The sequence below is a fragment of the Aegilops tauschii genome, chromosome 4 (assembly GCF_002575655.3).
Source record: "Aegilops tauschii subsp. strangulata cultivar AL8/78 chromosome 4, Aet v6.0, whole genome shotgun sequence".
Classification (NCBI taxonomy): Eukaryota; Viridiplantae; Streptophyta; class Magnoliopsida; order Poales; family Poaceae; genus Aegilops; species Aegilops tauschii.
The window spans coordinates 428,817,841-428,839,810 of NC_053038.3; the positions used below are offsets into that span (position 1 = coordinate 428,817,841).

General features: G+C 47.7%; 1 protein-coding gene across 1 annotated transcript; it reads right to left on the minus strand.

Annotated features, from left to right (window-relative positions):
* Positions 1–1,119: 1,119 nt before the first annotated feature.
* Positions 1,120–14,364, minus strand: LOC109766883 (probable cytokinin riboside 5'-monophosphate phosphoribohydrolase LOGL3). The gene is made up of 7 exons (XM_020325645.2): positions 14,219–14,364; positions 13,280–13,377; positions 13,144–13,174; positions 9,940–10,039; positions 1,533–1,603; positions 1,281–1,424; positions 1,120–1,188 (listed from the first exon to the last, which is right to left on the minus strand). The coding sequence occupies exons 1-7, from the start codon at positions 14,321–14,323 to the stop codon at positions 1,120–1,122; spliced, it is 618 nt and encodes a 205-aa protein (XP_020181234.1). The 5' UTR covers positions 14,324–14,364.
* Positions 14,365–21,970: the final 7,606 nt, after the last annotated feature.

Sequence of the window (21,970 nt, forward strand, 5' to 3'; positions counted from 1 at the left end):
TTCGCCCGCATACCCCGTAGGAGGACCGACCCAGTCCGCGGCAGCGTGTCATTTGCTACTTTTTTTATTGCTTGTTTTTTCTGTTGCTTTTTTATTTTTGTTCGTTCACTAGAAGTTTTTTTTTCTTTTATGTTTTTCTTTCGGTGTTATTCTTGTTTTTTCCTTTTATTTTTTATGCTCGTCCTTCCAGATTGGTTTTTTCTTCTACTTTTTCATAATTTTTATTTTTTCATTTTTTGGTATTATACTGTGAATATTTTACTAAATGCGAAGACATTTTTCAAATACACTACAAATTTTTAAGTATATTTTTAGATACACTGATTTTAAAAATATATGACAAACATTTTTAATATACATTCACATTTTATAATTATACAATAAAAATTAAATACACAATGAATATTTGTTATTATATGGTATTTTTTTAATATACATTGATTTTTTAAAGACATACTTTACAATTTTCTAATACTACTTCCCTTTTTGGTAAGTTATTAAACACCTAGCTCGTAAAAAAAGCAGAGCCATTTTTTGGTGAAAAATCGAAAAGAAAAAAGTAACCGTTCGCTGGCAGGGTGGGCCAGCCTATTTTCCCTGGCTTAAAAAAAGGAGTTATATTTATTTTGGCAGCGCCGTGGCCAGTTTTATCAGTGGCATAATTGGGAGGCCCGCCACTGATAAAACTGGCCCGGTTAAGCCATCTCAGATCTGTTTTGGGCTACACCAGCTTTAGCAAACTTACAACTTGAAACTTGAATTTAAATTCTTTCACAACAACCCTCGAATAACTGCCGATACAGATAATTATTCATTTCCCAGAACTGTACTCGCTTCAGTCAATCTCAGCTAGCTGCTCGATCTTCGGAACTACTAGTAATGACTTAATCAAGATTTTTTTTTGGGGATACTTAATCAAGATATATAAAGGTTGACACCTAGCTACCTACCGAAAGTTCATACTGACCATGCCCTTACAGAAGAAGCCCACCGAGACCGATCGAGTACAAGTACAACTGAACTAGCTACTAATTATTTTACGCTAATCTTCAGCAAACTATTCCTTCCATCCGCATGCATGCATCACGCTGAGAGAAATGGCGGAAGTCTTCTCGATGATCAGAACTCTAGGCGATCCGTCTCCCAGTCCAGCCCGGTCGCGACCATGTCGTAGTAAGGCACGTACTTCTGGGGATTCATAGACGCACACGAGTTAATTAATCAAGTAATCACAGATTATCATGGCAGCGTATAATACTGTTTCACTGAATTTTATGCACCTCGAGCTTCTCCATGAGCTTGTGGGCGGTGGGGGCGGAGACGATGATGCGGCGGGCGGCGGGGTTGATGAAGCCTTCCTCCACGGCCTGGTCGATGAAGGTGAGCAGCGAGTCGTAGTACCCCTCCACGTTCAGCAGACCAACCTGAAGAATTGACATGCCGCCATGCATGTGAGATTGCATTGCATATGCATGTTCGTTTTAGCTTAGGTTATGTTGCTGGATCATTGGACGTAGTATGTGTGTACGCACCGGCTTGTGATGGATTCCTAGCTGCGCCCACGTGATCACCTCCAGCAGCTCCTCCAGCGTCCCGTACCCTCCTGAATGGGTGAGATGCATGTTACTAAGTACGTACAGTTTCGCACGTGCGGAATGCATTGCATTGCACTACGACGACAACATGTCATACAGGCATTTACTAGAGCAGTATTGCAGAGACATGTCATACAGGGTCTAGCATATTGTATATGTACACGTATTTATATACGTATGTAATTGTATTATGATCATCTATATAAAGAGACGTGAGGCTGAATGTTAGCAACCCATGCAAAACCCTAAACCTACCTCTTCAACTTGATATCAGATAGCCACCAGGCCGTCGCGCGAACCCTACGCCGCCGCCGCCGCCGCCGCCCGATCCATCATCCGCCGCCACCCTCGATGACGTCCCTCGCCTTCTTGATCCAGCAAGATGTCGAGGTAGTAGATGAGTTCCGTCAGCACGACGGCGTGATGACGGTGATGGTGAAATGATCCTCGCAGGGCTTCGCCTAAGCACTACGAAAATATGACCGGGGTGTAAACGGTAGAGCGGGGCGCCGCACACGGCTAGGCAATTGTCTGGGGTGTGCCAGGGGTGCCCCCCACATATATATATAGGTGGGAGGGAGAGGGAGGCAGCCATGGTGCACCCCAAGTAGGATCCGAATCCTACTTGGGGTTTCCCCAAGTGGCGCCCCCCTTGCCTTATTTCACCGGAGAAGAAAGGGAAGGGGGAAGAGAGAAAGGAAAGGGGGGCCGAAGCCCCTTTTTCCTTCTCCCAATTTGGCCTCCTGCCATAGGGGGGTGCGCCATCCCTTGTGGGCTGGTGTGCTCCCCTCTCATGGCCCATATGGCCCATATATTCCCCCCGGGGGTTCCGGTAACCCCTCCGGTACTCCGATAAATACCCGATACACTCCGGAACAGTTCCGGTGTCCGAATATTATCGTCATATATATCAATCTTTACCTCTCGACCATTTCAAGACTCCTCGTCATGTACATGATCACATCCAGGACTCTGAACAACATTCGGTCACCAAATCATATAACTCATATAACACTATATCGTCAACGAACGTTAAGTGTGCGGACCCTACGGGTTCGAGAACTATGCAGACATGACCGAGACACCTCTTTGGTCAATAACCAATAGCGCAACCGGGATGCTCATATTGGCTCCTACATATTATGCGAAGACCTTTATCGGTTGAACCGTTATGACAACATACGTAATTCCCTTTGTCTATCGGTATGTTATTTTCCCGAGATTTGATCATCGGTATCTTCATACCTAGTTCAATCTCGTTACCGGCAAGTCTTTTTACTCATTATGTAATACATCATCCTGCAACTAACTCATTAGTCACTTTGCTTACAAGGCTTCTTATGATGTGTACTACCGAGAAGGCCCGGAGATACCTCTCCGTTAATCGGAGTGACAAATCCTAATCTCGATCTATGCCAACTCAACAAACACCTTCGGAGATACCTCTAGAGCATCTTTATAATCACCCAGTTACGTTGTGACGTTTGATAGCACACAAGATATTCATCCGGTATCCGGGAGTTGCATAATCTCATAGTATTTGACATGAAGAAAGCAATAGCAATGAAACTGAACGATCGTTATGCTAAGCTAACTGGCTGTCTATAATGAGTTGTGTATGCACGGAGGGATTCGGCATTATGAGTTGTGTGCACGGGCACACTCCCGCTCGACGTGTATGCACGGAGGGATTCGACATTGGCAGGCGGTTTCTCAGTTGCCCCTTAGAGGTTAGTGCTAAGTTCATCATTTTACTTGAGTTAATGCCACCGCTCATCCTAAATACTATTTAACATTGGCAGGGATATGAGGCTTGTGCCTTTGTTAACTAGCTGGATGAAGAATGGCATGGCAGGGCTCGGAGTGTTATCACCAAGCTCGTAGAAGATAACGTAAAGCTGAAGAAGAAACTGGCTGATCTGGAATGTACAATCAGTACGATGAAGCAAGAAAGAATCAATCACAGGCAACAGATGAAAGCGAGACAAGAAGGAGCTAGCATGTGTAGTTGTGGTTGTCGCATTAGCCATGTCCTATGCGTTGTTTGCGATGATGATTAGGGATTTTGTTTGATAGTATTGCTAAAGCACATCTAGATGTGCTCTAAGTAATGCACATCTAGTCCTATGCCATTGATGTTACGCGAAGATTCGTGCAGATATTTTTCTTTGTCTTTTTTCCTTTCCTTTCTAGTTTGATTATTACTGGCTTTCTCAATAAGAAGAGCTCAATGTATTGCTTGCCAACTGTCCTACTCCATTCATACCATTACCGGTGCATAATCCCAAAACTCGTTCCTTATTTTTGTCCTGAAAAAGGAAACCAGCCAAATAGCCAATAGGAGTCCTGCGCAACCCCGGGAATTTGGAGCCACTGGGTACAAATAATTGCGGTTGATTATATTAGCGGTTAGATTGGCAGTTCCTCTTCTCTGCATACCCCGCTTAAGTGTCCACCATCTTCATCATCCCCGGCAGGCCGCGCTACACACTGGCACACACTCTGCAACCATGTCGAGCGACAACGATGACGGCAGTTCGGCCAGCAGTCTGGCGCCCGATGATAGGTCAACATTGGAACCATCCCGCTCGTCTTCCATGAGTCCGGCGTAGAGCCCAGACCTTGATTATATTCGGTTCATGGAATGGCCGCCGCCTCCGGAGTCATCAGACGACAACCAGACCGACGAGGAGCCATCGAAGGACAAAGAAGAGGACGACGATGATGATGAGGAGGAATGGTCGAACGAGGAGGAGGACGACGACGACAACAACGATGATGACGACAGTGGCGGCGATGAAAAGCCAACGGTCAGCGGCAAGAAGCGTCCTCACCAAGACGATGTTGCGGGGCCATCCAACAACAGCAAGAAGAAGAAGAAGGACTAAATTAAGCAGACTGTATATATCTCTGTTTATCCTGTCAATCTCATCGTAGAGGGTTAGCAATATGTATTCGACAGAGATCTTCTACATTATCGCCCATAGGTTGGTTTGTTGAACTGTGTGCCATGACGAGCACACAATTCACGAAAAAAAGACCGTATGGGCTGTCTATAATGATCGCACACAATTCTGATTACCGACCTGTTTGCCGGGTATCACACACATCTTGTTACGCCGAATCATTTGTGTTCACCTCAATCAACGCAAACGGTTCATTGGAGCGAACTGTATGCCGTGTATCGCACACACCTTGATATGGCTGCCCGTTTTTGTTGTTCTGTCTCATCGCAAACAGTTCGTACGGATCAACCGTATGCCCCTCATCGCACACACAACTAAAATCTGAACCGTGTTTGATGTATCATTCATCGCAAACGTTTTGCACCTTTTTTGACGGTTCTTTTATACCACCGTCTGCGATTAATGCATCGCACACAGTTTCGTGAAAGGGTCTCTGATCATAGTGTCGCGTTAGCGGCATCCTGCAGTAGTGTATGGTCATGCAGTCCCACTATTGGTTATTGACCGGAGAAGCGTCTCGGTCATGTCACCAGGCCGTCGCGCGAACCCTACGCCGCCGCCGCCGCCCGATCCATCATCCGCCGCCGCCTGATGGCTATCTGATATCAAGTTGAAGAGGTAGGTTTAGGGTTTTGCATGGGTTGCTAACATTCAGCCTCACGTCTCTTTATATAGATGATCATAATAAAATTACATACGTATACAAATACGTGTACATATACAATATGCTAGACCCTATTTTACACGTGCTGCATGCTATGCTCCCCCTGCATCATTGCCTCGTTGATTACCACACTGCATTGCATCTTCTCAGCCTATCGGTCCCCGCCATCACCTCGCCCACGGCTGCCACCGTCCCCGCCGCACTCGCCGTTCCGGCGATCTCCGTCCGTCTTGGCCGCCACAACTTCATGTTGTGGGGGGTATCGCCGGCAACGTCTTAGCCGGCGCCAACCTTCATGGCTACCTCGATGGCACCGCGGCGGCACCCGACAAGACCATCGCCGTGGGGACTGGTGATGCCGCGACGACCGCCGCTAATCCGGCGTACCACCATTGGCGGACTCAGGACCAGAAGGTCAAGGGCTCCTTCTCACCTCCATGGAGGAGGACATCGCCTGTCAGCTCATCAGCTGCGAGACGATGCATGCGGTATGGACGGCCGTCGGTGCCATGTACGGCGCGCAGAGCCGCGCCAACGTCCGTCACATCCGGCGTCAACTTCAGACGTTGAGGAAGGAGGAGATATCCGCGGCTGAGTACATGCACAAGATGAAGGCCCTTACCGACATCATGGCTGCCGCCGGCTCTCCGATTCGTGATGATGAGCTCATTGATCACATCATCACGGGACTCGGCTCCGCCTACAACTCCATCGCCGCCTCCCTCGGTGTGAGTAACGCACCTATGCCCTACACCAGCTTCTACTCGCTCGTCTTGTCGTTCGAAGCGTTGCAGGCTCAGCAGAGTGCGTCGGAGGGGTGGACTCCCTCCGCCAACGCCGTGACTCGCTCGGGCTCCTACGGCCAGGGCGGACGTGCTCCCTACTCGGAGCCCTACCCCTCCCAGGGTGGGGGTCGTTCGGCCGATGGCAACGGCCAGCCCGGGCACGGCCGCCAAGGCGGCAACGACGGCCCAACGGTGGCCGTGACCGCAACCCTCCTACGCCAGCAATGGCCGGCAAAGTGGCGGGGGTAACGGCGGCAACAACGGCGGTGGTGGTGGCCGTTGCAACAATCGCTGGTGCCCCCGGTGTCAAATTTGCAAAAACTGGGGGCATGAGGCCGATGATTGTCGCAAGCGCTATGACCAGGACCACAACACTCGCTCCGCCAACTCGGCCTCCACCAACACCGTCGACTATCCTTGGGTACTGGACACCGGGGCTATGGATCACCTGACGAGTGATCTGGAACGCCTCCAGGTTCACGAGCGCTATGATGGCAAGGACCAGGTTCAGGTGGCCAATGGTGCAGGTTTGTCTATTTCACACATTGGTCATTCCCGTTTACCCGGTTCATCTCTTAAACTGCGCAACATCCTTCATGTTCCACACATCAGAGAGCATCTCCTTTCTGTCTACCGTCTTGTTTGTGATAATGACGTGTTTGTTGAGTTTCACCGTCGTCTTCTCTTTGTTAAGGACAAAGCAACCAGGCGCATCATTCTTCAAGGTAGAAGTCGCGCGGGGGGGGGGGGGGGGGGGGGGGTCTACCCGATTCCCTTTGCTCGTGCATCGTCCTCGTCATCTCGCCATGCTTCATCCACTGTCCGTGTTTTGTCCTCGCAATGGCATCAACGTCTAGGTCACCCTACCAATAATGTGGTCACCTCTATTGTTCGGAGCCATGACCTTCCTTGTTCTGGTTCAAATAATTCATCATTAGTGTGTGATGCATGTCAGCGTGCTAAGAGTCATCAACTACCGTATTCTACGTCTTATCATGTCACTAGTGTACCTCTTGAATTAATTCATGCTTAAACACAAGTCTGATGTTGAGCAAGTCTTTTATAATTTTCAGGCTCATGTCGAACGCCTTTTGGATTGCAAAATCAAGGCCGTTCAGTCTGACTGGGGTGGTGAATACCACAAGCTTCATCGCTACTTTCAACGCACAGGCATCTCCCACCGTGTGTCGTGTCCACATACGTCTCAGCAGAACGGTATTGCCGAGCGCAAACACCGTCACTTGGTCGAGACCGGCCTCGCCTTACTGGCGCATTCGTCTCTCCCACTCCGGTTTTGGGATGAGGCCTTTTTTACGGCATGTTATCTCATCAACCGTATGCCCACTCCGTTTCTCAACAAGGACACGCCCATGTTCCGTCTATTTCATGCTCAGCCCAATTATTCCTCTCTTAGGATTTTTGGGTGTGCTTGCTGGCCTAGTCTCCGCAAGTATAATGCTCACAAGCTGGAGTTCCGCTCCAAGATGTATGTTTTCCTTAGTTATAGTCCTCTGCATAAGGGCTATAAGTGTCTTGATCGCACCTCGGGTAGGATCTACATTTCTCGTGATGTTGTTTTTGACGAGTCAGTTTTCCCTTACTCCAGCCCGGGTGTCTCGGTTGATATTGCTTCTATTGAGCACGCCCTCACTTTTCCATCCAATGAACCGGTTTCAGATGTCCATGTGCGGAAATACGACCTGTCATATTTGTCACCTGACTTGTTTTCTGCAGATGCTGCTCTACTTTCTTCCCAGGAAACCGTCGCTGCACCTACATCCGCCGGCGTGATCGACGTGCATGGCCTCGACGTGCATGCCTCGGCTCCCGAGGCTGCCTTGTCGGCCTCGCCTGCTGGCGCGTCTACGGCCCCGCCCGCTGGCACGACCGCGGGCCCGACTGGGTCGCCCGCTGCGTCCCCCGTCTCACCTGGGTCGGCCCAGCCCGCCTCGCCTGCGTCGGGCGTCGCCGAGTCGCCAGCCGCGTCCCCTGGGCTGCCGTCCCCGCCTGGCTCCCCCTCGTCGCCTGGTTCGGCCCAGCCCGATGCGTCTCCCTGGCCCGTGTCGCCTGTTGCTGAAAATGGTTCAGCCGCGACACCACTGGTCGGGTCTCCGTCGTTGCGGCCTCCATCTACCGACGATGCAGCTCCCGGGCACACTATGGTCACTCGTCGCCGTGATCATACGCGTAAGGCTAAGACATACACGGATGGCACGGTGCGGTATGACACTCGTCGGCGTGCATTCTTTGCCGCACCCACTTCTCATCGTGATGCTCTTGGTGAACCGGCTTGGCGTGCCGCCATGTCTGCGGAATTTGCTGCCCTTTGTCACACGAACACATGGGTGTTGGTGCCTCGGCCTCCTGGTGTTAATGTTGTGAGCTGCAAGTGGATCTTTAAGACCAAGCATCGTCTGGATGGTTCTGTTGACAAGCACAAAGCTCGCCTTGTTGCTCGTGGTTTTATTCAACAGCAAGGGATCGACTATGGAGATACTTTCAGTCCCGTGTTGAAGCCTGCCACGGTTCGTCTGGTCCTCTCTCTCGCTGTCTCCCGCGGGTGGAGTCTTCGACAGATTGATGTGAGTAATGCTTTTCTCCACGGTTTTCTGGCCGAAGATGTCTACATGCAGCAGCCCCTGGTTTTGAGGATGCTTGTTATCCCTCTCATGTCTACAAACTCCAGCGATCCATCTACGGGCTCAAACAGTCGCCGCATGCATGGTATGCTCGGTTGAGTCAGCGGCTCTCACAACTTGGTTTGTTCCCTCCAAGGCAGATGCGTCCCTGTTCATCTTTTCACATGGTGCTATTCAGATATACATGCTGGTGTATGTTGGTGATATTGTGATTGCTGGTTCTACACCTACTGTGGTGGATCGCCTTGTGCAGTCCTTGTCTGTGAGTTTTCCCATCAAAGACTTGGGCCGGTTGGAGTACTTCCTTGGTTTGAAAGCGTCCTTTCATTCAGGGGGCATGACATTGACGCAGAAGAAGTATGCACTTGATCTCCTTCATTGCGTCAACATGGAGAACTGCAAGTCCACTTCCACCCCACTTGCTACATCCGAGAGCCTTTCGCGTCACAGTGGTGCATTGCTGAGTACTGACGATTCTGTCAGGTATCACAGTGTAGTTGGAGCACTTCAGTATCTGACGCTCACTCGTCCAGATATCTCCTTTGCCGTTAACAAAGTGTGCCAGTTCCTGTCTCAGCCTACGGAGGTTCATTGGGAATCAGTTAAGCGTATTCTGAGGTATGTCAAAGGTACGCTAGACACGGGACTACGGATTCGTAAGTCCAGATTTATTGGAGTCAGTATATTCACCGATGCAGACTAGGCAGGCTGTGTTGATGACAGGCGTTCTACTGGTGGCTTTGCTATATTTGTTGGACCCAACCTTATATCTTGGAGTTCCAAGAAGCAGCCTACAGTCTCGAGGTCTAGCACCGAGGCAGAGTATAAGGCATTGGCCAATGGCGCGGCTGAAGCTATTTGGATAGACACAGTTCTCACAGAACTTGGAGTCACACGGCAGCGCACACCCATATTGTGGTGTGATAACTTAGGGGCAACTTACGTGACGGCGAATCCAGTGTTTCATGCTCGGACCAAACACATTGAGATTGATTTCCACTTTGTGAGGGAACGAGTAGCTGTTGGTAAACTGGAAGTCAGGTTTATCTCAACTGATGATCAGCTAGCGGATGTATTTACTAAACCCGCTACTCGACAGATGCTAGACCGTTTTAGAACCAATCTAAATCTTGTATGTAGTTCAGATTGAGAGGGCATGTAAAATAGGGTCTAGCATATTGTACATGTACACGTATGTAATTGTATTATGATCATCTATATAAAGAGACGTGAGGCTGGATGTTAGCCACCCATGCAAAACCCTAAACCTACCTCTTCAACTGCACGTACCGGGCAGGGCTATGAAGGCGTCCGAGAGCCTGGCCATCTCGGCCTTCCACTGGTGCATGTCGGCCACCGGCCTCACCTCCCCCACCATCTCCCCGACGATCTGCCACAGCAACAACATCCATTTATCCATTTATGTGTGCCAACGCAGCAGTAGCTAGCAGAAATCACACTGAAAGTGCAGATGCAGAGCTCAGTTAACGTTGTATATGCAGTATGATGGTGATGGCGCATGTCGGCACGCGAGACAAACAAGATCGCCTGCCGGCTGGGCGTGAGAAGTACATTCGATGCTCTCAGTTCTCACAGGCACTAAAGGATAAAAGACGATGATCGGAGGACCAGGCTGCTGCTGCTGCTGCAACCAATGCGGACTGCATCTGCGCGGCACGCAATTTGCACTACAGCCTGCAGGGCTTATTAACGGTATTATAATGGTATCCATCCCATCCCATGTGATGATAAGCAGAGCTTCGGCACTGTTGATTAATTTCTACGAGCTGACACGCGCTACCGACATGCATGTGTAACCAGGGCAGTGCCGCAGGTCAGGCGTCGAGTTATTATCATATGCAGGCTCGTTAATTCGTGCAGGTGAATGCTACTGTGGACAGTGAAGTCAGTCCAACCTGTCCGGATCAGTTGTTGACCACGATGCACGTAGCCATCAAACTATTACAGATTGTCTAATTCACATCTAGATATTTTTTAAGGATGTCACATTTAAGCTTTCATAAATATATACTGCAGCAACAAGAAACAAAAAAACTAGGACAAAAAAACCACAAACAAAATAAACATCAGTTTATGTCACATCTAGATGTGTCCTAAACAGACCCAACTAGTAATTAATTAGCACGGTACTTACCGGGCTAAGCATGACCCAAAGAAATCTTAGTTAAAAACGTTCTTTCTCTCGAGGAGCATGTTTGTTTTGGCCGGGATGGAATGGAATCATCACGCAATCGCACGCAAAGCACTCGCGGTTGTTTATGCTCACGCCTGCAGGTTTGGATCCGTGCCAACGTGGGGTTTGGTGATTCTGTGGATTGTTTTTTCAATTTTGTGGCGGGACAACAACGTCTACTTCTGCTGTGCTGTGTTGTGTTCTGTTCCCTTGGATTAGGAAAAGCGAACACTCCCAAGAGAAGAGAGAGAGAGAGAGAGGCCACTACTGCCTGAGAATAGGCTAATTAGTTAGTCCTAGCTAGGAGGGAGCTGCTATACAAGTGGGCATTCCAAGATCCAGTGAAGTACAAGTGTGATGATGGAAACTCGAAATGGATGAGCATGCCATGTCTGTTTCTGCTCCGAGCAACTAGTATACGAGACAAGTACTAGTACAGTGTATACCTCAAGTAAATTACACGATAGTACCACATTTGAGGCGGTGTTGATGAATTGATACCAGTTTTCAAAAAATTTACGTGTCAGTACCAAGTTTCGGGCAAGCCGTTGCAAATCGGGCTAAATCACGTATAAATACGTACTAACGGTGTATCTGACCAGCCGGGCCCGCCTGTCAGGTGCCAACTGGCATGTTTTTTTACAGAAAATCCCCTTACTTTATACGTAATTATGTAAATGTTTTTTATTTTGTGGAAAAAGGTTCATGGGATAGACTTTTTTCTGTTAGCAATTTCAACGACCGAATCGGACTCCATTGCAAGTCTTCGTCGTATTCGACAAATAAATAAAATAAACAAAATTTTCCGCGCGGACAGGATTCGAACTCGCGACCTGTTGCACGCTGGAGTCCAGCGCTGGCCACCACGCCGCAGCGACGCTCGTGTTAGAACGCAGGCAAGACTTGTTTTTTCTACGACACGCTGGGCCGGTGGTTGAGCCCAGCGACACTACGCGCACTAACTTACTGTTTTTCTATAATCATGGTATTAATACATTTTATTTTTGCGATTACTTATTAGTATTTTTTTTTTTTGAGACTAGAACACACGCACAGTCAACATTTTATGTGTCTTCACTCAGGACTACTAGCATGCACAATTATCATGTATCCTCGTTATATTATTCAAATACAAAACTATTAAAAAATAGGCTTGACACACAGTTTTTTTTGAGTTACTCGTATATTGATTGTATTAAAAATATTTCCAACATATATTATCAAATGGACGTATTTCTTGAAATGCAAGAATGATTTTACAAAATAATTTTTAATACATGCTGAACATATTTTGAAATAAACATTGTTGAAAAAATTCATCATGTATTAAGAAAATCTTCACCATAAATTACAAAAAGTTCACTAGAATTATGTAAAATGTTAATCATATCTTAAAAAACAAATTCAACATATATTACAAAAATGTTCAACGTAGATTAACAAAAGTTCATTATATTAAAAAAAGTTCACATTTTGTAAAGAAAAGTTCATCTCCATTAAAAAAATGTTTACTTTACGCTAATACATGCTCAGCGAATATTAAATAAATGTCCATGTGTATTTGAAAACATGTTCAACATATACTGAAGCCTAACTAAAAAAATGTTCAGTAAGTATGTTAAAAATCCAGGATAATAGCCAACCTAGTGAATGAAAAAAGAAGAAAAAAAAAGCCGAAACCAGAAACAAAACTAAAGCATACTAAGAGAAATGGAATGAAAAGAAACCTGGGCACCCCTAAAAAAAACCTGGGCCACGAACGAGCTCCAGTGCGTGCGCTGATAAAAAGCGAAACGGAAAAACAAATTGCAGGTTACTCTGGCCCAACCGCCGGCCCAGTGTGCTTCAGTATAAATTAAATCGAGCGTGTAGAATACATGAGCGCCTCTGTGGCGTTGTGGCTAGCACGCCCAGCCTCTGTGCGACCGGTCGCGAGTTCGAATCCTGGCAGGGCGCAATTTTTCCTTTCTTTTATTTGTTGTCCAATTCGACGGAAATTTCAATCGAGTCCGTGGAAAACTTACGAACGAAAAAAAAAGTCCCTCAGAGGACCTTTTTCCCGCAAAAAAAAGGACGTTCATGTGATTGAGTATAAAGTAAGGGGGTTTTCTGCCAAAAAACATGCCATGACCTGACTGGCAAGCCCGGCTGGTCAGATACACCGTCAGTACGTATTTATACGTGATTTAGCCCGATTTGCAACGGCTTGCCCGAAACTTGATACTGACACGTAAGAAAACTGGTATCAATCTGCCAACACTACCCGAAATGTGATACTATCGTGTAATTTACTCGCATACCTCGGGTGTCATGAGAGTCTTGGGAATGACCCTGCACGTGCAAGACAGCAACATGAGACAACTTTCTTATACTTAGGCTAGTGATAATCAACTATATACTGGTACCATGCATGCATAAACTCTGGGTGAAACTTACCCGATGACGTGCCTGCCGCCGTGGTAGACGGCCTGGGAGACGAGCCCCATCAGCCCGATGCTGCCGCCGCCGTAGACCAGGTCGATGCCCCCACCCACCTGCCACCCACCATTCAACGTTAATTACCTAGCTCCCCCCACCGTACAACGGTATCAGTATGTACATGATGATGTGAACTCGTTGTACGTAGTAGCTAGACAAGACTTGTCGCACTTGCACTACACATGTTTGAATGCGGTGAGGGTACTACTACGTACTGACGGTAGCAGGTGATGCGCCCATCGATACTCCCTCCGTCCGAAAATACTTGTCATCAAAATGAATAAAAAAGATGTATGAAACACTGAAGCTGACGAGTGCATGCATGCTGATGCACATGCCGTTCAAGTTGTGTTCGTACGTAGTACTAGTATTTCAGAGGAGCTAGATGACAAGCTCTGCCCGAGCTGTCCTACCAGGGTTAGCTGTGCTCTGTGCCGCTGGCAATTAAAATCACCTGACTGTAAAAGTGTGTAGTTTTGAGTTTTGGCATAGCTAGGCATCTACGTACACATTAAGCTTGGCTGCTACTACTAACTTAACAGCCGCTTTCGTGATCTTGCAGACTAATAAGCAGATTAATGCATGTCAACGAGAGGAGAGAAGGCCGTCCAGGCCATGCATGTGCAGCAGGTGCGCGTGTTTTCCCTCCTCCTCCGTAATCATCCATCATCAAGTGTAAGTATATTCAGATTCCGGATCTCATCAAGGACCAACGACCGGCTGCTTAATCATTCAGCAATTAGTGCTAGCTAAAAAGTCTCCCTGCCGGCTTCCTTTAGACCGCGTGATTACGAACAAGGAACGTCCCCACAACCCCCTTGCGAATCGAGAAGCATGGTAGTACTGCTGACCAAGAGGAGATGCATGCATGTATAGTACGTAGAGAGTAGTACGTACGAGCTGGTTGGCGAGGTCGATGGCGGCGTCGTGGTAGCTGCTCTTGTTGCCCTGGCTGCTGCCGCAGAAGACGCACATCCGCTTGAATCTGCTCGCCTGACTCATCCTGCTCTCTCTCCCTCTCCCTCTCTTTTTGATCTGCTCTCTCTCCCTCTCCCTCTCTTTTTGATCTGCTCTCTCTCCCTCTCCTCTCGCTGATCTGTGTCTTGCTTGTGTGTGTGTGCACAACGACCACCGATCCCTTATATAAAGGCGAGACTGGAGAGAGAGGGGGAGAGAGAGCCGACGGATGTTAGGTATAGATGTAGGGTTGCGCTGTCTTTTGCAAACAACAGAAAAAGTCAAAGTTCTTTTTTTTCGTTAGAAAAATCAAAGCTTCTTTTCTAAAATCATTTTAAACATACTCTCACCTTGACATATTATAGTGCATTTTTTCAAAATCAAACCCCTGTAAACTTTGATCGAGTCTACGAAAAATGTATCAGCATTGACAATACCAAACCAGTACTATTAGATTCATAATAAAATATATTTTCATATGGTATACATTTGGTGTTGTAAATGTTTATATTATTTTTCATACACCTGAGCAGAGTTTACCGACTTTGACTTTGCAATAATAATACACGCGCACTAGATAGTGGAACAGAGGGAGTACAAAATATGACTCTTTATGTCCATTAAAAAAAGGGGGAATACTATGACCTATCCGCTCTGTAAAGAAATATAAGATCTTTTAGATCACTAATAAGAGGGAGTACATGTAAAATTCTATATACCCAAATTGTTAATTCCCACTATCTCAGTTCTCTGAACATGCACACATGCCACCTCACCAAACATGCCACATCATCGTCCCACTAATTGTTTCTCTTAACATGCATGTAAAATGCTATTTATATTCTCTCCCAATATGCACATATCTCAACTCTCCAAACATGCCACCTCACCAATCAAACTAATTATATTTCTCTCAACATGCATGAAAAATACTACCTATATTCTATATACATCCACAACTATATATTAATCAAATACAATGTATCATATCTATTTCAAATTTCATCAATTTTTTTTGCAAGAGATCTCCGCAGCAGCATGTGGGGTATCATCTAGTTTCATAAATATTATGTGACTCTTTATGTCATCCGTGGATAAAAGGACAAGGGAACACATTTATGTTTTGTGTTTTATGTATGGAAGTAGATGATCATACTGGCTGACAACATATTTTGTCATTACTTTATAGAATACATTCATCACCCCGTGGGTTGGGTTGTTTCGCATCTTTTGAGAACCTCCAAATATATACAAAAACCACACTCCAAACCTTAATGTAGTTTTACACCTGACAAGTTAAGGAATGTCATGAACGAAAGGGAAGTTATGGATTGAGCACTCACAAAGAATGAAAAAGACAAGTTACCTTGAGTACTAAAAAAACCCTACCTGTATATATTTATATTTGCACATGACACAAAGATTATTAGGGTTTTATATAAAACCAGATGATTGCCCGTGCGTTGCAATGAAAGTATAGACATCTACTCCATCTGTTTCTAAATATAATTCTTTTTAGAGATTGCAATATGGACTACACTACGGAGCAAAATGACCACGTCTATATGCATCTGTATCTAGTTCATATTGAAATTTTTAAAAAGACTTACATTTAGGAACAGAGGGAGTATCACATTAGCCCGTTTCCTCAATACATTGTATTGTTTATTAGGCGTGTGGCTTCATATATTAATATAAAGTGGGGTAAAGCCTGTTTTGACATGAGCGAAGTATAGCTCCATCCACGCCATCGTGCTTTGCCACCAGCTAGTACATCATATCCATCCATCCTTCTATGAATTTATCTATCTATCCATCAAACTAGTGGATCGCTGGTGTGAACCAACGGACGGACAGGTATGCATGCATGTGTTCCTATCTTACGGGAACCACATGAACACGCGACACGACTCAAATCCTGACGCGACAGAACTCCATGATACATACTCTACTCCCCCCTCATTTTGAGGGATCGATGATACTGCCTCCTGCTTTCTCCGAGTTTGTACCCACTCACCAACCAACGAACCATCCATGCATGCATGGTGCAACTAAGCAAACGTACGCACCCCTGACCAGTCACTGCCCATGACCCATGCATCATATCGTCTCCGCTCCCTCTCACCCACTTACCGCGAACCGGCGTGCGTGCACGAATGTGAATCCTCGTAGCGCACGCGGTTGTTTTCGGCGAGATTTTCTTGTGCTCCACCTCCCTCTTACCGTCCGTGCATGACAATCATGCCATGCATGATGCATCTTTATCCATCGTACGTGCAGAATGACATTCCTTTTCCTGCTGGTTTCTTCCACACGTACGCGATGGAGTCAAACCACAATGGCGTTTTTCTTCCAGGCGGCCGAGGCCAGGCCAACGGAGCGGCGGCGCTGTTAGAGTAGTCATTATGGTATACGACTTCTAGTCCAAGTCAGTTTTGTATCCCTACCCCAAGTCGGTTTGTACCCTCTTATATACTCTTGTATGCCGCACCAAATCATCAATAAGCAACAGTTTTATTCAGCTTTCATGGTATCAGATACCGGTCCCAGGGTTTAGGGTATGGCTCCGCCAACGCCACCGCCGCCGCCGTCGCCCGGCTACTTCGAGCGCCGGGCCGCACTCATCGCCAAGGCTGCCAACGCCGCGGCCGCTTCTCTCTCGGCCCTCACCATAGCTCCACAAAACTACCCTGCACCCATCCTCGCCGCACCAATATCTCTTGCTGACACAATCTCCGACGTCAGCCCCTACATCCCCATAGTTCTTGATCTCGCCGCCCACAACTACTACCATTGGAGACATCTCTTCGATCTCCACCTCGGCCGCTGCAACCTGCGCTCGCATGTCGCCGCCAACTGTCTTCCCCGCCCCGACGATCCGCAATGGTTGAAAGACGATCTCGCGATCGTCCAGTGGTTCTACACCCGCATCACCACCGAGATCTTCAACATGCTCGATCACGACGGCGCCACCGCTGCCAACATCTGGCACTCCCTCCGTCAGCTCTTCCAAAGCAACACCGACGCTCGGAAAAACGCTCTCCACACCGAGCTTCGCAATATGGTGCAAGGAGACGCCCCGGTGAACCTGTTCTGCCAGCGCGTTAAGACCATTGGTGATGAGCTCCGCGAACTCGGCGATACAGTTAGCGACTCACAGCTAATCAATATCGCCGTCGTCGGCCTCAGCGAAGACTTTGACAAGCAAGCCTCGTTCATACCGATGATACGGCCCCCTCCTACCTTCGCTGAAGTTTGTTCCTTGCTACAACTCGCGGCGGAAACACAAGCTCGCAAGGACTCTCGCCCCAAGGTCTTTCATGCTGCGGCTTGTCCTCCTCTGTCGTCTACACCAGCGCCGCCTTCCATGCCGGCTCCTGCCGCCGGGCCGTCCGCATCGTCATCTGTTCAACCGCCCCCAGGCTGGCGTCCTAGTCCGAACTACCGCGGCAAAAACACTATCTACAGGCCGCCGTCGACTCGTTCGGTTCCGCCTACGACATCACCAGCACCGAGTCCTGCACCACCCACCAGTGCTCCATCTGCGGTTGCATGGCGGCCTCCTCATGATCCTTGGACGGGGCTTGTTCAAGCATGGCCCATGCCCTGGTCCGCTCCGTCCACCCTCGGTGCTCCGCCGGCATACTCAGGTGCCTGGCAACCCGGCCTTCGGCCGCCTACTGGTGCTCCCGGGGTTCTCAACCCCCGACAGCCGGCCACTGCCTATCACGCCGCCTCGACGTATGCTCCTTATGGTCATTACACCACCGACGGTGGCGCCTACTACACACCTCAGCCGGCCCTGCTCCCGACGCCACCCCCACCACAGCCGGCCAATGCCTACTACACTCCCCAGCCGGCCCTACTGCCTTCACCATCGTATCCGCCGGCACTGCTTCCGAGGCCACGCTCACCTGCGACGCCGAGCTGGGATCAAGCTGCCTTTCTCCAGGCCATGAATAACTTTGCTGCACAAGGAAACTCAGGTACGGATTGGATCTTTGATTCAGGGGCCTCTAGTCATATGTCTGCATCTAGTAATTGGTTATCTTCTTGCACTAAATCTCCTTTCCCTTCCATTATCCTTGGAGATGGATCATCTATTCCTATATATTGTGTTGGTCAGGCTCAACTTCCCTCTTCCACCAAACCTCTTTTACTTCGCGATGTTCTAGTTGCACCCGCCCTCATTAAAAATCTTATCTCTGTTCGCCAATTTACTTGCGACAATCTAGTTTCGGCTGAATTTGACCCTTTTGGTTTATCTGTGAAAGATTACCTGACCAAGGCCGAGATCGCTCGCTTCAATAGCTCCGGTGATCTTTATTCTCTTAATGGAGTTCCTGCCGCCACCCCTCCAACATCCATGCTGGCCTCCGTCGATCTCTGGCATCGTCGCCTGGGCCATCCCAACCCCGCCGTCTTAGCTTCTATGCTTAGTGAATTTACCATACCATGTAATAGGGACTCTCATAATTCTGTGTTTTGCGAGTCTTGTCAATTAGGCAAACATGTGCGTCTTCCCTTTAGTTCCTCTAGTTCTTGTAGCACTTATCCCTTTGAATTAATACATTGTGATTTATGGACCTCTCCCATTGCAAGTGTTTCGGGTTTTAAATACTACCTTGTTATCCTAGATGATTTCACCCACTTTGTCTGGACTTTTCCTCTACGCAACAAATCCGAGGTCCATTCTCTTTTCCTTAATTTTCAACGCCATGTGTCTGTTCACTTCTTCCTCCCAATTCGCTTTATCCAATGTGACAATGGTCGCGAGTTTGATAACATTAAAAATCGTACTTTCTTCTTACAACATGGCATCCTGCTTAGGTTCTCATGTCCCTACACCTCCCCTCAAAATGGTAAAGCAGAACGCTCTCTTCACACCCTCAATGATATAGTTCGCACTCTCCTCATTCAATCATCTATGCCTCCCAAGTTTTGGGCTGAAGCCCTACACATGGCCACCTTCCTTCTAAATATTCGACCTTCTAAAACTAAACCCAACACTACTCCCTATTATTCCCTCTTTCTTTCCCACCCCGACTACTCCGCGGTTCGTGTTTTCGGCTGTCTCTGTTTTCCCAATGCCTATGCCACTTCTGCAAATAAATTGTCACCACGCTCTATCCCATGTGCTTTTCTCGGCTTCTCTGACGAGCACAAAGGCTATCGCTGTCTCGACCTTCACACCGGACACGTTCATGTCTCTCGTCATGTCACGTTTGTTGAGCACATTTTTCCTTTCTCACAACGCACTACTACACCATCCAACACCCCTAGCTCCGCAAACACCCCCTCTCCCCGTCCTTTCCAACTATATACTCCCCTACCTACCGAACACAACTTATCACCACCACCATTAACACCCACCATAGCCAATCCCAACCATACACTCACCCCACCCGATACGTCCCCAACACCCCTGACCCCTGCTCCCTCCCCAACACCCAGCCCTGCTCCCACTCCACCACCCAGCCCTACTCCTTCGTCTGACTCTTCCGCTGCGCCGGACTCACCAGTACCCACCTTACCCCCTCGTGCTATTCCTACAGCAGCCCCGATTAATGATCATCGCATGCGTACTAGGGCCAAATCAGGATTTCATCAACCCCAAGACCGCCTAAACCTTCATACCTCCGTATCTCTCACTTCTCTTCCAAAGAATTACAAAACTGCTCTACTTGATCCCAATTGGGCCGCTGCCATGCAAGAAGAATGTAATGCTTTACTTCAAAACAACACCTGGCAACTTGTTCCTCGTCCTCCCAATACCAATATTGTTTCTGGCAAATGGATTTTTCGCCAAAAGTTCCACTCCGATGGGAGCCTCTCACGATATAAAGCCAGGTGGGTTTGTCGTGGCTTTTCTCAGCAACAAGGAATTGATTACGAAGAAACCTTCTCTCCTGTTGTTAAACCTAGCACCATTCGCACCGTTCTTAGTGTTGCTGTCTCCTCTTCATGGCCCATTCACCAACTTGATGTTAAAAATGCTTTCCTCCATGGTTCCCTTCAAGAAACTGTCTACTGCCAGCAACCTCTGGGTTTTGAAAATCCATCCTTTCCAACTCATGTATGTCTTCTTCAGAAATCTCTCTACGGTCTTAAACAGGCCCCACGAGCTTGGTTTCAACGCTTCTCCTCATTCATTCAAACAATAGGCTTCACTCCATCTCTCTCCGACACCTCTCTTTTTGTGTATCATCAAACTTCTGACACTGCCTATTTACTTCTCTATGTAGATGATATCATTCTTACCGCCTCCTCTCAAAAGTTCTTAGATCATATTGTCTCTCTTCTTAGATCTGAATTTTCTATGACTGACCTAGGACTCCTTCATTATTTCTTAGGCATTGCTGTTGTTCGAGATTCCACCAGCCTTTTTCTTTCCCAACGCCAGTATATTCTTGATCTTCTTAATCGTGCTGGTATGCTTGACTGTCAATCATCTCGCACTCCTGTCGATACTAGTTTTAAACTTTCGGCTACCGGTGAACCCTTTTCCGATCCTACTCTCTATCGTAGCCTAACAGGTGCTCTCCAATATCTCACCATTACTCGTCCTGAAATCTCTTTTGCTGTTCAACAAGCATGTCTCTATATGCATGATCCCCGGGTTCCTCACTATAATCATGTTAAACGCATTCTTCGGTATTTAAAAGGAACTCTCAATCATGGTCTCCACCTCAATAATTCTTCTCCAAACTCGCTTACCGCATACTCTGATGCAGACTGGGCTGGTTGTCCTGACACTCGAAGGTCCACTTCCGGTTTTTGTGTTTTTCTTGGTAACAATTTGATTTCTTGGTCTTCGAAAAGACAGGTTACAGTCTCACGTTCGTCGGCCGAGGCTGAGTATCGCGCTGTGGCACATGCCGTTGCAGATACAATCTGGATTCGGCAGTTACTCTCCGAGCTACACAGGCCTATTGAGCAGGCCACTATTGTCTACTGTGACAACATATCAGCAGTCTACATGACCAGCAATCCAGTTCAACACCGACGCACAAAGCATATTGAGATTGATATTCATTTTGTTCGTGAAAAGGTTGCTCTTGGTCAGGTTCGGGTGCTTCATGTTCCCTCTACGGCTCAGTTTGCTGACATTTTCACCAAGGCACTGCCTACTAAGCCGTTTCAAGATATCTGTTCCAGTCTCAACGTCGTCGAGCCTGCCGTTGATACTGCGGGGGGATGTTAGAGTAGTCATTATGGTATACGACTTCTAGTCCAAGTCAGTTTTGTACCCCTACCCCAAGTCGGTTTGTACCCTCTTATATACTCTTGTATGCCGCACCAAATCATCAATAAGCAACAGTTTTATTCAGCTTTCAGGCGCGACGACACTAGTAGGAAAAAGAGCTTTTACCCCGGTTTGTAAGGGCCTTTTGTCCCGGTTTTTGAACCGGGACTAAAGGATCGTTACTAAAGCCCTAACCCTTTAGTCCCGGTTCTTACACGAACCGGGACACAAGGTCCTCCACGTGGCCGCTGCTGCCAGCCCAGGCAGGGGGGCCTTTTGTCCCGGTTGGTGCCACCAACCGGGACCAATAGGCAGGGCCTTTTGTCCCGGTTGGTGTCACCAACCGGGACCAATAGGCATCCACGCGTCAGCATTTCAGGGGCTGGGGTTTTTGTTTTTTTTGAAAGGGGGGGGGGGGTTGGGGGGTTTTGGGGGGTTAATTTAGG

What these genes read in the sequence shown, in the direction of transcription:
- LOC109766883 (XM_020325645.2), bottom strand. Translation starts at nt 14,323, where the DNA reads ATGAGTCAGGCGAGCAGATTCAAGCGGATGTGCGTCTTCTGCGGCAGC. An exon ending in CGCCTTCATAGCCCTGCCCG is followed by an intron (nt 1,604 to 9,939) that starts GTACGTGCAGTT and finishes TCACCCATTCAG; the next exon opens with GAGGGTACGGGACGCTGGAG. An exon ending in AGCTCATGGAGAAGCTCGAG is followed by an intron (nt 1,189 to 1,280) that starts GTGCATAAAATT and finishes ATGAATCCCCAG; the next exon opens with AAGTACGTGCCTTACTACGA.